The sequence below is a fragment of the Morus notabilis genome, unplaced genomic scaffold, assembly GCF_000414095.1.
Source record: "Morus notabilis unplaced genomic scaffold, ASM41409v2 Scaffold438, whole genome shotgun sequence".
NCBI classification, from domain to species: domain Eukaryota; kingdom Viridiplantae; phylum Streptophyta; class Magnoliopsida; order Rosales; family Moraceae; genus Morus; species Morus notabilis.
This window is the reverse complement of record NW_010365011.1, coordinates 47,036-62,932: the sequence shown is the minus strand read 5'-3', so window position 1 is coordinate 62,932 and position 15,897 is coordinate 47,036. Positions and strand designations below refer to the sequence as shown.

The following is a 15,897-nucleotide window of genomic DNA, read 5'->3' as shown; positions in this document are numbered from 1 at the left end:
CACTGTAGTTTTATATTCCTTTTGAGATTGTTACAATTTACATCAACTGTTGTTCTCTCATTTTTTCGCTCTCAGGAAGCGAACCTCCTTCCTGTATGGGGCTTTGCCCCTTTTATAGCCGAGCTTCTTTCATTGGGTGGGTCTCCATTGTAGGCAGAAGCACTCAAGTGGTCTGCCTTTCTAGGCCCAGACCGTAGCCCACTAATCACTTTGCAAACTGTTCACTCAGTCAATTAGTCTCCTATTACGACTCTGTGCGTACCTGTAACCCTTTTCTGTCCCCCGTAGGGCGGTTTAAGGGTTTACAATTAATGTCTGTACTGCAGACATCCCCCATTTCTGCACGCAACTTGCGATGTCAGGCTTTCCCCTTTTGGGGTATTCCTCTCGCCGTCTCTGTTTGCTCAGCCTAGTTGTCTTTCTTGGCAATTGATTTTCTCCCGAAGGATTTCCGTCGTAAGGTCGACGGTACGACCTGTTGTTGTAATGAGGAGTCGGCGTCCTAAGTTGGGCTTCCTTTGCAGCAGAAGGAAAGGGAGTCCCCAGCGTCGAGGGTTGTGTCCTTTTAGGAAAAAGCAAGGCCACGTGTCACACTGTTGTTCTTCCACGCGTCATTCACATTTTTCCACACAACAATAGTTATTTAACTAAAAAAGTTATTAATTAAGAGTAAGTGGTAGAAATCCTGATCATGCACTTGTAAGGGGTATTTATCTCATTTTCCCTTAATTGGTCGAGCTTAGGCCCATGGCTATCTTGAATTCATATTCAGTGGCCCATGAAAAATGAAAATCCAAACAGACTATTTACTACATTACGTGGGAGAATATAATAAATAGTAGATTTATAAAACTAAATTAACTAAATAGCAGATTTTTTTAGAACTATTTGAGGTAAATAACATTTTATCATGTAAATGTTTTATTTACAACTAGTAAAAAAAAATTTCTAAGTATTACAGGTAGCAAAAAGATCTTTTTCCATGTAAATAAAGATTTTTTTACCATAATAAATGAAATATAAACTACTATTTATTTCAAATAGTTTTAAAATCTACTATTTACATAATTTAGTTTCAAAAATATACTATTTACTACAATTTCCGTTTATATGTACAAAACAATAACAAATAAGCCATTTTTAAACATATTTTAAACATTTATGGTAAATAATTTATTTACGAAGCAAATTTATAAGGTAAGTGTAAGTCCAATGTAAATATGAATCATTTACCGTAAATATTTTAATATATGATATTTACCATAAATAATTTTAGAAAAATGTTATTTAGCTCCTCTAAAACAAAAACAGCGTTATTATAAGGGCAAACTAAACCATATTGGAAAGGTAAACCTAACTCATTCATGCAAAAAAATGGTAATCTAATTGCAAAATGGATCAAGTGAGTCACAAACACAGATGGCTTAACAGCAAAATATTGATTGGAAATCTATCCACATTGGGAAATATACTCCAATAACCAAAAAAGGGCAAGCAAGTTGCATTTACAGCGCTGGAAACACCAAATACTCGCTTTTTATGGATTTCTTATTGAGTTTTTATACACTTCCGTTATATGAAAGAGAGATAAATATATCATCTTACACAAGCAAGAATAGTTCTACTCTATAATGCCAGCATTCGAGCGACTGGAAAAGAAGAACAAAGAATAGAGTAGTAGGCCTGAGGAAGAATTCAGAGGCTAGTCCAAGGACCTTATCAGGTCTTTGAAATTGAAAACAAGCCAGTCAGCGTTTTCTGCAACAGCGCCTCGAAGTTGAACACCCGCGTAGCAAATGAACAAGTCAGCACCTTCAGGTTGGCGGGCCTACACATGGAAAAGCAAATTAAGATAATTATAATGGATAGAAAACTCCATATTGAAATAGTATAGGATATGTCATCATGTTAGTCATGCTTATGTATGACTATGAGTCAAATTTATAGCTTACTCATCTTTTCGCCATGGTTTAAAAAGGCATACGCCTCGAATGCCTCAAGGCGCGCCTCAAACTGAGGCAGCCTAGTGATTCAAGGCTTACATTTCAAATGTGCATCTAATACTTGCGCTTTTTCGCCTAACATGTAAAAACTAAGTTTGACCGTTAATGTTGAATCATAGCCAACAAAATCACATATTTTCTTTTACTTTGTATTGGATAGAAACCTCCATGTTGAGGAGTAAAGAACGTTTTCATGTTAGTCATGCTTATGTATTTACTATCGAGTCATATTAGCGTTCTCTTTTCTTTGTGCTTAACATCTTCAAACTAAGTTTGATATCTAAAAAATAGCCAACATCAAACAATCACATATTTTGTTTTTTCCTCTGTATTTTTAGTATACTTTTTTGAACTATTAGGACGAAGTGCGAAACATTGTTTTTGGCATGAAAAAGCTATCCGTATAGCTGTATGCCTGCATGATAGCATCAAAGAAACAAAACTTTGCAGCATGGCAACCTTCAAGTTTTTATTTTTTACTTACCTCAAGATCTGTTGCTCCATCCCCGATCATGACTAGTGTCTTGTAATTATGAACCTAGAACATCAATGCAATCAGCTTGTCAAGCAACGTACATGGGAAGCAAACATGAAATTATAAGATAGACTGACCTTCCTTATTTGTTGCACTGCCTTCGCTTTTCCTCCACTTCGTGAAGTGGGCTCATCTTTGTCAAAACCAAGAAACTCCCCAGAACTTCCAAACAACAGTTGATTTGCAAAAATGTTTTCTGGTGGTATACCAAGGATTGACGCAACAGGCTTCACAGAAAATTGCTCAGTTAATAATGATAATCTCCTCTTTAAGTTTAGTTAGAAGCTAGGAGCTATGTGATTTCACATACACAACACTTCCCATTGCTTACATATAAAACAAACAACAATCACAACAATAACAACAAGCCTTAATCCCAACTTAATTGGGGTCGGCTATATGGATTTTACTTTTCCACACAATTCTGTTTGAAATTAAACTTTCCTGAATGCCTAGATCTAGAATGTCTTTCCTAACGACTTCGGTCCACGTAATTCTTGGTCAACCCCTCCCTCTCCTAGTATTAGGTATAAGAATGTCCTCCCAAGCACGAACTGGTGCTTCTAGCGGTTTACGTTGGACATGCCTGTACCACCTCAAGCGGTCTTCGCGCACCTTATCTTTCTGTTGGTGCTACACCTACTTTACTACGAATAACTTCATTCCTTATGCGATCCATTCTCATATGGCCACTCATCCATATTAACATACGCATTTCTGCCACACTCATCTTAGATATATGTTGTCTCTTAATGGCCCAACATTCACTACCATATAACATAGCTGGGCAGATTACAGTCCTATAGAACTTTCCTTTTAACTTAATAGACATCTTGCCATCACATAAAACTCCCATAGCATTCTTCCACTTAACCCACCCTGTCTTAATCCTATGTTGAATATCATCTTTTATATCTCCTTCGTACTGCACTATAGACTCAAGGTACTTAAACTTTTTAGAAGCCCCAATCTCCACACCATCTAAAGAAATTCCATCACTCTGATTACTTGAGTTACTAAATCTACAATGCATGTATTCAGCTTTCGTCCTACTTAACTCAAATCCCTTCGTCTCAAGAGTCTATCTCCACAATTCTAACTTACGGTTAACTCCTTCTCTATGTTTATCAACAAACTATATCATCCGCAAAAAGCATACACCAAGGAACTCTATCTTGGATTTCTTTTGTCAGCTCATCCATCACGATGGTGAAAAAATAAAGACTAAGAGCAGATCCTTGATGAAGGCCGATCCGAATAGGGAACTCTGCCGTGTAGCCTCCAGCAATTCTCACACTCGTGACCACCCCATCGTACACGTCCTTAATTACCTTAATATACCTCACATGCACTCCTCTCTTTTCTAGCACCCACCATAAAATTTCCCTCGGCACCCTATCATATGCCTTTTCTAAATCTATAAAGACCATATGTAGGTCCGTCTTGGCTTCTCTGTACCTTTCCATTAGCATCATAAGACGAAAAATGGCTTTCGTGGTTGATCTACCTGGCATGAAGCCAAATTGATTGCCTGAGATGGTAGTTGTGACCCTTAATCTCCTTTCGATAACTCTCTCCCAAAGTTTCATAGTGTGGCTTATTAACTTTATGCTCCTATAATTGTTACAATTCAGCTCCTTTATTCTTGAAGATGGGGACAATAATATTTTTCCTCCATGCATCAGGTATATGTTTCTTCTTTAGTATCTCATTAAAAAACTTAGTGAGCCACACAATATCAGCATCTCCTAACACCATCCAAACCTCTATTGGAATATCATCTGCTCCACATGCCTTCCCCCTTTTCATCTTCCGTAGTGCAGTTTTAACTTATGAGACTCTGATTCCTCTTGTATACATCACATTAGGTTCTCCTTGTGACCTAAGATTGTCAAATTGTATCGCATGATCATCATTATAAAGCTTCTCAAAGTAACTCCTCAACCTTTCCTTAATGTCTCTATCTCCTTAACACACCTCACTTGATTTAGGTCCTGATACTTCATTTCTCTTATCTTAGTTAGTTTATATATATCCTTCTCTCCTTCTCTAGTCCCAAGTTTCCTATATACCTCATCTAAGTAAGTAGAACGAGCCTTACCAACTGCTCGCTTAGCTTCTTTCTTCACTTTTTTGTACTTATTAAAAGTTTCAACATCCTTACGCTTTGGTAAATCTCTATATAAATAATCCCTCTTGGTCCTAATAGCCTTTTGAACTTCCTCACTCCACCACCAGGTTTCTTTCCCAGGGGGGCCTTTACCTCTAGATTCTCCTAGTACCTCATTTGTCACTTTTCTAATGCAACTGGCCATGGCATCTCACATAGTATTTACATCACCTACATATGACCAAGTAGCCTCATCTAATAACTTCTCTTTAAAGGCCAATTTCTTTATTCCCTTCAAATGCCACCAACGAGTTCGTGGGAGGTGGTTTATCTTAATCCTTCTATAGCAAAGCTTAATGCTCACATCTAAGATCACTAATCTATGGTGGGTGGCTAGTATTTCTCCAGGAATTACTTTACAATTCTTACATAGAGAACGATCTCTATACCTGATGAGAAAATAATCTATCTGGCTTAAGTTCCTTCCATTCTTAAAAGTTATCAAGTGAGAATCTCTTTTCTTGAAAAATGTGTTTGTTATGATAAAATCATGTCCCAACGCAAATTCCAAAATAGATTTCCCTTCTTCGTTTCGAGCTCCAAAACCAAAACTACCATGGATTCTTTCGAAGTTTTTCCTATCCTTACCAACATGCCCATTGAAATCTCCTCCAATGAAAATGCTAACCTCATTGCCTATACGACACACTAAGTCATCCATGTCTTCCCAGAACTTGACTTTAGTTTCTGCATCCAATCCTATTTGTGGAGTGTAAGCACTAATTTACATAGATGAACTTATTTCCTAGTACCAATTTGAGCATAATAATTCTATCCCCTATTCGCTTAATCTCAACTACGTCATCCTTCACAGTTTTGTCCACTAGAATACCAACTCCATTGCGATTCCTTTCCCAACCTGTATACCATAACTTGTGTCCTAAATTTGGAATCTCCTTTGCTTTCTCTCCTGTCCACTTCATTTCCTATAAGCATAAAATGTAAATTCTTCTTCTTACCATAACATGTACTAACTCCATAGATTTACCAGTTAAAGAACCTACATTCTAACTATCTAAACGAATTTTTCTATCATGGGCTAGCTCTGCCCCTTGCACACGTCCATAAATGTGCAAGGACCCCCATTGCATATTTTTCACCATATCCGGGGCCCGACATGGCGCATGGGCTCGCTTTTCTCCCCGCACAAGTCTATGAACGTGCGAAGACCCCCCTTGCCTATTTAACACTATACCCGGGGCCCGGCATAGCGTGTTGCACGTAGGGAACGCCCCCACAGATTTTATGTGAGTGAAATTCATGAGAGTGACTTATTTTTACGATGGCTTACATATAAAACAAAAAAAACAAAAAAAAGAAAAGGAAAAATGGGCCATAGAGAATGAAATACAGATGAAGATAGTTATCACCCAACAACATACATTGATCATGCGACGGAAGCCTCCAGATATTAAGTAAACCTCAGTATTATTAGCCTTCAGCAACTTGACCAACTCATCTATACCGGGTGAAAGTCTGCAGAGAAATATTGAGAATACTTATAAACTCATTCCAGTCATAAAGATGCTAGAAGAGGAAAAAGGAACAGAAGCAGATAGTTTCAATCGCAGAGATGAAGTCGCATCAACTTCATGCAGCAAAAAGTGTGTATTTTTTTTTTCTTTCAAGTGCAACAAACTCCATTGGCCCCTCTCTTTTCCAAGGTATTGAAACAAAAATTCACTTCCTGCGCAAGTATTTTTTTTTTTAATTTTTTAATTTATTATTTATTTATTATTTTTTTTATCTTTCAGGTGAGACAGGCAATTTCCTATGCCATATAATTTTTTCCGCGCATAGAAGAGAAGAATATTACAGAAAATATTATGATCACAGGCAAGCAAATTTCATTACAAAAACTCTAAAGTAGGTATGTCAAGTAATCAAGTCCACATATAGCTAGGAAAAACCAGTTGCAGAAACGCGCAAATTGAAGTAAAACCTTATGTATATATTGATGTATCAGATAAAGAAATACGGTAGAATATGGCACCTACAATGCTAGTGCAATAGATGATCCTACTATATTTCACGATTGCTCATTTTATTAATACCAACATTAAACAACATTTTTCTTTTTGAAGAGAGAGAGAGAGAGAGAGAGAGAGAGAGAGAGAAGCCTTTTACCTTGGGGGCCTCTTTTCAAGAAATTCCTGCACTTGGGAAAGGGAAGGATTAAACAAGGATAGTCTGGCAGCCAAGGCGTCCTCAAAAGGTACTGAACCACTCATTGCCCTGAGAATTTTCCAAACAAAAAATCAGGAAGAAGAACTCTGGGACGCCAATAATTGGAAGACAAGGTAATAAATGAAAGAACAGCTGACTTTGCCGTCCATTCCGCGACAGCATTTCCAGCTCCACAAAATTCTGCAAGTTCGTCAATACCCTCATCCACGCACACTGTGCTATCGACATCAAAGCACACCGCATTGGTGCTTCTCCACAGCCCCAGAACCCCTGTAGATGTAAGAAGAAACAACCATCAAAAGTAGCCATATTTAAATCCCTACCTGTCTTTGAGACTATGATCATCATTTCTCAAGGACAAAATCCTCAATTTCTTTCCAGTTAATGAATTCAGATTACTCTGTCCTTGAATACAGACAACAAACCCCAACTCCGTTCATAAGTTGTTTCATCCAACAAGAAAATATGACCAAACTTTTGAGAATCAAAACTTCACTTCATGGGCTCATCATATTCTCGATTTCCAGTTAGTGAACTTGGTTTATCCAGTCCTTTAATACCAACTATAAATTCAAATTCGGTAGTAAATAAGTTGTTTCTTTCGGTAAGTAACACAACCAATCTTCCACTAGAACTAAACTAGACAAAGGTTAGTTTTTTTGCACTCCGTCGAATAACACGAATTAAATTGAAGTTCTCAACTCCATTGTTTTACAAAAGCAACAATGAAAGGGGGAAAAAAAACCGAAAAAAAAAATTCCAAACACATATCCAGCAACCAATAAAACCAAAACTTACACAAAAGAACTGAACAACAAAATTGATTTCTGCACCAAATCTATTCCTTTTTTTTCTTCTTCTTCTTCTCAGTAAAAGCAACAACGAAAATACAAATTTCACAAATTGAAATCGATCGGATTGTAACCTTTTGATGGCTTTGTGTTGTCGTATCGGCTAGGCGCCGAGGTTTCCAACGGCTGAACCGAAGCAACGATCGAGCCAAACGACTGCGAATTGTTCTTCATTCTGAAATGGTGGCTTCGCTCAAATCGCAACGAAAATGCACGAACAAATGAAAGCTGAAAGTCATTTTGTCTACAATGAGTAGAGATTCCTGCGATTTGCGAAGAACCTACTATACCTTCCATGAAATTATCTGTTGAAAAGCAAATCAGAAATTCGAATGAGAATCTGAAGCTTTTAACAAGTTCCGAGCACCATGGAGAATGAAACGAAAAGATTCTAGAACTCGGAGGTCATTTTTTTTTTTCGCGCGAACCAAACAGAAACAGGAAAAGAAATTTACCAAATGGCTAGCGAGATTTTTTCTTGGATTTCTCTGATTCTTCTCAAGCGCTTCGCCGCCGTAGCTCCGACTGTTAAAAGAAAGAGAACACTCATCAAGAAGCCAACTTTTTATTTCAGAGAAATAAATAACGGAAACTAAAATATTTAAAGATAAAAAAAATCTACAGAAAAACCTGTAGTTTTCCTTCACCAACTACCGAGCTCCAAATTCAACCCAATGTGTTGATATATGATGTATCCGACTGATCAGCATTTTCTAGGATTATTTTCGTAACTGTATACTATATTTCAATATGTCCTCTGAATTATTTACTCTATTTCAAAATGTCTCTTTATTTATTAAAAAAATTATGTTAGGTGATCTTTTATAACCATCTATTTTCATAAGTAATCAAATTTTTTTATTTTATAAAAATGACCGTTTTATTTAAATAAGCAAACTAGTAATTGATTTATAAATTACAGTCAATCAATGTTCACTATTAGTTTATCAGTGATTTATTATTAATAAATATGTAATTTATTTTTTAAAATTAATTAATTAATAATTAATTTTGATTAATTATTCACTAATATTGATTAATAATAAATAATAATTAAATTAATTAGTGATAAATTAATTGACCCTTGAGTCAATCAATAATTGAGTACTAAATTAATAAAAACAATCATTTCTACACTTTTATAAAATTTTGTTATTTATGAAAATAATTCTTTAAAAAAGGTCATTTATGCTGAAAATAATTCAAAACACTCATTGATTTATAAAAAGGATATCAAACTACGCCTTCCCTTTAAATTCGTCTATAAATTTAACAGATATGTTGATGACAACTCATATTACAATACTACAGTTAAATTAGGGCCCCGTTCATTTCACCGATTCGAGTTTTGCTACACTAGAAAGCTCTCAAAAACAATCACATCTAATTTTTTTGCTATAGTAAAAAACTCACATAAAATCACATATCAACTCGAATTAAAAACTCGAATTAACGAATTAAACGTGTTATAAGCTTAAAAATGATTAATTATTAAAAATTAATAAACAAGCTCAGAATTTAATTATGAAAAGATATATAGAAAAAAATTGTTTCCCAATTTTCCTCAAAATTCACAGACCCAAAACAACTCCCTCGTTTGTCAAAAAAAAAAAAAAAAAAAACCTCCTCCAGATCTCCTCTCCTTTAAAGATTTAAAGTTTGTTAATTTAAATTTTTAATTTAAGTTAAAATATAATTTTATATGAAAATTTTTTATTATAATAAAAAAATTAAATTTAACTTATTTTTAAGAATTTTTTATTATAATAAAATTTAAAATTTAATTTCAAAACTTCACCTTGTTCAAGAACAACCCAAGAGTTCAATAATGAATTCCATGTTCAGCTGTGTTTCGATTTTAATTCTCTTTTGGTTTGTTCTTAAAAATCAAGGGGTGAATCCATAGCCAGAGTTATGTTATTGATCTTGTCCTTGTCTCTTCCTCTTTGTAAACACCCACTTGTATAAACGACGAACACCATTAGACCTCCTTCTCAACCAAATAGACTTTTGATCAGTACAAACGACAAGACCACAACGGAGAACGTTAATGGAACAAAACTACAACCACCTACTGCGAGCCAAGCCGATCCACCCAAATCAAAACCAAAATTGGACTCTACAATGGCGGTCAACTGGGAGGGTACAGGTTCGAAGTGCGGAGATGGGCGGACATCGACGGGTCAGTGCGGAGATGGACAGCTTGGATTGATGAGGGAGGGGCTATTGGGCTCAATGGGAGGGCTGCAACCGACGGCGACGATCGCGAGTTCTGAACGACGGCGAGCTCTGGACTCCGTTGGCTGAGCTCATGACGGTTTGGTTCACGCTAGCGTGGGTTCACTATGGGTCGATTCTTGACCGGAGGGTTGAGACTTGAGCATTAGCAGCCCTAGATCCACGATGATGTTCAGGGTTTAGATTTCTCTATCTTTTTTTTTTTTATAAATTATTTTGAGCGGAGATTTCATTGGTTTTTTTATATTAATAATAAAAAATCTCGTTCATTTAGTTAGTTCGAATCACAACTTAAATTTTTATATAATATTTTTTTTATAAAAATTTAAATTTAAATTTTTTTATTATAATATTTTTTCTTATATAAATTTATTTTTTAACTCAAATTCTCAATTCGAATAAACGAAACGAACAGGCCTATGATTTTTATTAACATAAGAATAATTTATTTAATAATTATAATTACTCTTCTTTAAAAAAAAGAATTATGATTACTCTTTTATAATACCTTTTATTATCCTTTAATATTTGTTTATCAAATAAAAAAACTTTTAAATTTTTGCTACATGAGTAAAGCTGTTAATATTATAGATGGAAGTAGACAGAAATGGTATTTTGAACTATTTTTTATATATTAGGGAGTGTTTTGAACCGTTTTAAAAAATTATGAGCATATTAAAATTTTATAGTAGTACATAGTTCATAAGTATTTATAAAAATAATCTTATTTTATTTACCCTTGTTCACGGTCATGATTTTAAAATTTTTGTTAGGCCACATGACGGACTCTCCTCATCTTCCTCTTTTTCTTTTATTTTTTCCCTTATTTAGTTTTTTATCTTTAATTTTTTAAATGTTTCGCTTTTTTATTTTTTGTTTTGTGAATTTTTGTAGAGTTTTATTTTTTTATGTGAATTTTTCAAAAATAATTTTTACTCACTTTACTTCTATCAAAGTAATCTCTTTTACATAAGTTTCTATTTTTAATTTTTTTTTGTTAATGATTAAAATAATTTTATTTTAATTTCTCCATACTTAATTGCAATCTGTGTTATTTTTGTTATATGACACATATTTTTTTACAGTGTTCCCACATAGCACTTTTTAGGCTGCCATGTAATAACCTCCCCCTCACCTTTTTATTTTATTTTTTTTTATCTTTTTTCTACTTTTTTATTTTTTCATTTTTTAAATGTTTTGTTCTTTTATTTTTTTATTTTATGAATTTTTTGTAGTTTTTTATTTATTTTTTTTTTTTTTTTTAACCATCGTTTGCTCTTTTCTAATCTTATTTTGTTTCTTTTGTTCTTTTTTTTTTTTTTAAATTTTGCTAAGAGCTCTTCTATAGTTTAATATTTTAACTTTATCTATAAATCCAATCTAACATATATAAAAACAGTCAAGTCGAATTGGCTTCTAAGGAGGCCACATGTTAGTCCCCTTCTTCTTCTTCTTCTTCTTTTTTAACTTCTCCGATTTTCTCTTCTTCTCTTTTATTATTTTTTATTTTTTCTTCTTTTATTTTGCCTATTGTCTTTTTTATTTTTTTTCCTAATATTCTATAACAGTTGTTTTTTTTTTTACGATTTTTTTTTGAAATAATATCTTTTTTACTTACTTTCTTTTAATTCAAATCATTTCTTTTAAATACGTCCCTACTTTTTTTTTTGTCAAAAACTCTTATATTACTTTAATTCTCTCTTTTTTTTTTAATTTTCATTTTCTTATATTTTTCATTTTTTTCTTTTCTTTTGATTTTTGACTATTTTCTTTTGATTTTTTTTTACATTCTTTGACCGTTACTTTTTTTATAATATTCTTTTTTGAAATACTTTTTTTTTCCACTTTCTTTCAATTAAAATAATTCCTTTTAAATATTTCCATACTTAAAGTTTTTTTATTCAAAAACCCATATATAACTTTTATTCTTTTTCAATATGATTTTTTTAAAATGTTTTTTTTCTCTTGCTCCAATTATGAACCTAAAAAGTTATTCCCACGTGCGTAGTACGTGGCTCAACTAGTAATTAAGAAAAAATCTACATCCTCTAAAAAGAGGAAAAAAATTAACAATTAAAAGTTTAATGATTAAACGAAAACAAAATCTATAAATAGAAAAAAAATGTCAAGGCCAACTCAATGAGATAAAAAGCTCTTGTAAAAAGCTCTCATAGACAGATCTCTATGGGTGACGTGGCAAATAAAAGTCCAAGTGGCAATACAAAGGAATCTCTCTACTCTTATGTGGCAGTTAGTTTTTGTTTTACTTTTCTTTAGAAATTGTTCAGTCAGTAGAATTGTACAACTTGTGCAATAAATACCGAATTAGGAATATGAGTTGTTTTAGGGCCCGTTCACTTCGCTGATTCGAGTTTAGAATTCGAGTTTTTCTACAGTAAAAAGCTCTCACAAACACTCACATCTAACTTTTTTACTACAGTAAAAAGCTCTCACATAAAGTCACATCTCAACTTGAATTCTAAACTCGAATCAGCGAAGTGAACGGGCCCTTAGACTTTTATTTTTCAGATTGGGTTTTCTTTTTCTGTTATAGTGAGAGAAACAAGAAGTTAGAGAGAGAAAGAGTGAGAAGAAGAAATCGAGAGAACAAAAGATTAATGAGGATAAAATTCATGATGGTCTGGGATTTGTTCTTGTTTCTTGGCTCTTGTATTGTTCTGTGACTTGGAATAAAGTTCAAATTTTCTTGGTTGTTCTAGGTTGAAGAGACAATCCCAATTCTTTGTGTTCTTTCAATTAGTTTCGAGTGTTGAATTACTTGGTTGATCTGGTAAATCAAGGTTAAAGGAATGGTTCGATTTCCTCACAATTGGTATTAGAGCCATCATCCATGGCTGTCAAGATGGGCTCAACGCTGTTCGACATCAAAAAATTCACTGGGAAAAATGATTTCGGGCTGTGGAGGGTGAAGATGCGCGCATTATTGGTTCAATAAGAGCTTCAAGATGCTCTAGGAGGTGAAAAGAATCTGGCGAGCAATCTTTTTTATTAGATAATAAGGAGGTCATGGAGAAGGCCCACAACGCCATTATTCTTAGTTTGGGAGATAGGGTTCTGCGAGAAGTTTCAAAGGAGAAGACTACCGCAACTATCTGGCAGAAACTGGAGAACTTGTACATGACCAAGTCTCTTGCAAATTGATTGTTCTTGAAACGATAACTCCACACCTTTTATGTGGGACCGGGTAAATCAATTTCTGACCATCTTGATGACTTTAACAAGATTATCTTCGATTTAGAGAATATTGAAGTCAAAGTAGATGATGAGGATCAGACAATGATATTGTTAAGTTCTTTACCTGCACAATATGAAAATTTTATGGATACGATGTTTTATGGTAGAGAAAGCTTGACATTAGAAGAAGTTCAATCCGCTTTAATGTCAAAAGAGCTTAAGAGGAAGTCAGAAATTAAGGAAGAATCTGCAGAAGGCCTAGCAGCTCGAGGAAGATCTGAAAAGAGGGATTTTAAGTCAAAAGACATACCAAGATCCAAGTCTAAGACCAAAAAGAAATGTTTCTTGTGTCATAAAGTTGGCCACTTCAAGCGTGAATGTCCTGAGAAGAAGAAGAAGGAAGCAGAAAAACCAAAGGATTCAAAAGATGCTAATGTAGCCTCTGATGGTTATGAAAGCTATGAAGTTCTGGCTATTTCTGAGAAGAAATTAGATGATGAGTGGGTGCTTGACTCAAGGTGTTCTTTCCACATGAGCCCGAATCGATCTTGGTTTACTAACTTTACCAAGATTGATGGTGGAAGCGTATTGTTAGGGGATAACAAGGAGTGTGCCGTAACTGGCATGGGTGACTTAAGCCTGAGATTGGATGATTGCCCTGTGAAGACTCTGAAACATGTAAGATTTGTCCCTAATCTGAGGCGAAACCTTATCTCAGTGGGTCTACTTGATGAACATGGCTTTACCATTAAGGTGGAGGGTGGGAACATGAAGGTGGTCAGAGAATCTATGGTTGTAATGAAGGGCACTAAGAAAAATGGCTTGGATGTTTTGCAAGGCCAAACTGTATTTGGGGTAGTCTCCAATGTCCAAGACAAAGCAACAAAGAAGACTTGGCTTTGGCACGTGAGTGATAAGGGCCTTCAGGAGTTGTGCAAGCAAGGACTGTTGGGAGGAGACAAACTAACCATGTTGGATTTTTGTGAAGAATGTGTCATGGGAAAAGCTCACAGAATCAAGTTTGGGTAGGGAATCCATATAACTAAAGGAGTGCTTGATTATGTGCACTTAGAATTGTAGGGTGCATCTAGAGTCATCTCTCATAGTGGAGCTAAGTACTTTCTTACTGTACTTGATGATTACTCACGCATAGTCTGGGTTTACATTCTCAAAAATAAAATTGATGCTTTTTGAGACATTTGTGAAATAGAAAGCAAGAGTAGAAACTTAAATTGAGAAGAAAGTGAAGAAGTTGAAAACTGATAATAGGCTAGAGTACTGTGCTGGAATCTTCAATGATTTATGTGACAAAAATAGAATAGGAAGACATCACACAGTTGTCAATACCCTACAACAAAATGGCCAAGCTGAAAGTATGAACAAAACCATTCAAGACAAAGTGAAGTGTCTCTTGTGTTACTCAGGTTTGTCCAAGTAGTTCTGAGCAGAGGCTGTGACAACAACATCATATTTGATCAATAGGAGTCCTTGTTCAGGAATTCAAATAAAGACACCTATGGAGTTGTGGTTTGGACTTCCTGCAAATTACAAAAATCTGAGGATTTTTGGTTGTGTTGCCTATGCTTATACTAAGCAAGACAAATTAGATCCAAGAGCCAAGAAGTGCATATTCCTAGGATATCCATGTGACGACCCTACTGAGTGCTGTCATTGAAACTGATTTTAACATATACTTTCTAAAACTCCCTAAAATTTGCGGGACATTTTTTTTTAAAATGCTATATAGAATATTGCAACATTTTTTTTAAATGCTGTATAGAATGTTGTAGCATTTTTTTAAAATGTTGTAGTATTTTTTAAAATGATGTATAGAATGTTGTAGCATTTTTTTTAAACTGACTCTAACGACATAAATTCTGGCTTCCACTTTTGAACATAGCAAAGTGTTTATACTTCAAAAATAATTCCTTTTCTAAAGCATAAATTTACCCATAGGTATATTTTTGCTTCTCAAAATCCTGCTAGCTTACACAAACTTAATCATACTACAAACTTCCAAAACACAAGTTCATAGACATATTCAACAAAATCTTTTTTAAACTTTAAACCATTGCAGAAATAACTGCGTACGGTATCCATTCCCCGAACTCGACTCCGCTTGTCCACTGCCTCGCCATCAGTCCATCAAACATTATGTGCAAATTACTTACCTACAGTATAAATACTCTGAAATGAGCTTTCGCTCAGCAAGTAGGAACTATTACTCGCAAAATAACTGAAAGTTCACATGAATGATATGCATGAACTGATTATACTGAATTATGATTTCTTATCATAGATTTATTATCTGGTCTTATCTTTCTTATTGATGGACCCGAGTGCTCATACCATTACACGTGTTATACAGGATGTGAGGGTTCATAAGGCCCCCATCGACTCCATAATTAAAATTGAACTGAATGCCTCACTTGGTCCAGAGTACCTCTTATCTAGGAGGCTCTGAATTACCTTTCAACTATGCGGTTCTGAAACTAGATTACCTCTCATCTAGGAGGCTAGTATGACACTTAACTGAGATTATTCTTATAAATTCCTCTTGACTTATTAAGGTGTATGCAGTATGACATAGCATAGCATACTACAACATGAAATGTACTCTAACACATATAATGCATGTGTACTGTTTATTTTAAAATATATTTATACTCTAGGCGAGATTCCTACTTACCTGTTTTAGGAAGTGGAATCCTCTATTTG

General features: G+C 34.5%; 1 protein-coding gene across 1 annotated transcript; it reads right to left on the bottom strand.

Moving 5' to 3' along the window:
- Nucleotides 1-1,426: 1,426 nt before the first annotated feature.
- LOC112093371 (phosphoserine phosphatase, chloroplastic) lies at nt 1,427-8,435 on the bottom strand. The gene is made up of 9 exons (XM_024171620.1): nt 8,377-8,435; nt 8,202-8,271; nt 7,821-8,051; nt 7,033-7,165; nt 6,836-6,943; nt 6,091-6,184; nt 2,616-2,765; nt 2,488-2,541; nt 1,427-1,828 (listed from the first exon to the last, which is right to left on the bottom strand). The coding sequence occupies exons 3-9, from the start codon at nt 8,041-8,043 to the stop codon at nt 1,703-1,705; spliced, it is 888 nt and encodes a 295-aa protein (XP_024027388.1). The 5' UTR covers nt 8,044-8,051; nt 8,202-8,271; nt 8,377-8,435; the 3' UTR covers nt 1,427-1,702.
- Nucleotides 8,436-15,897: the final 7,462 nt, after the last annotated feature.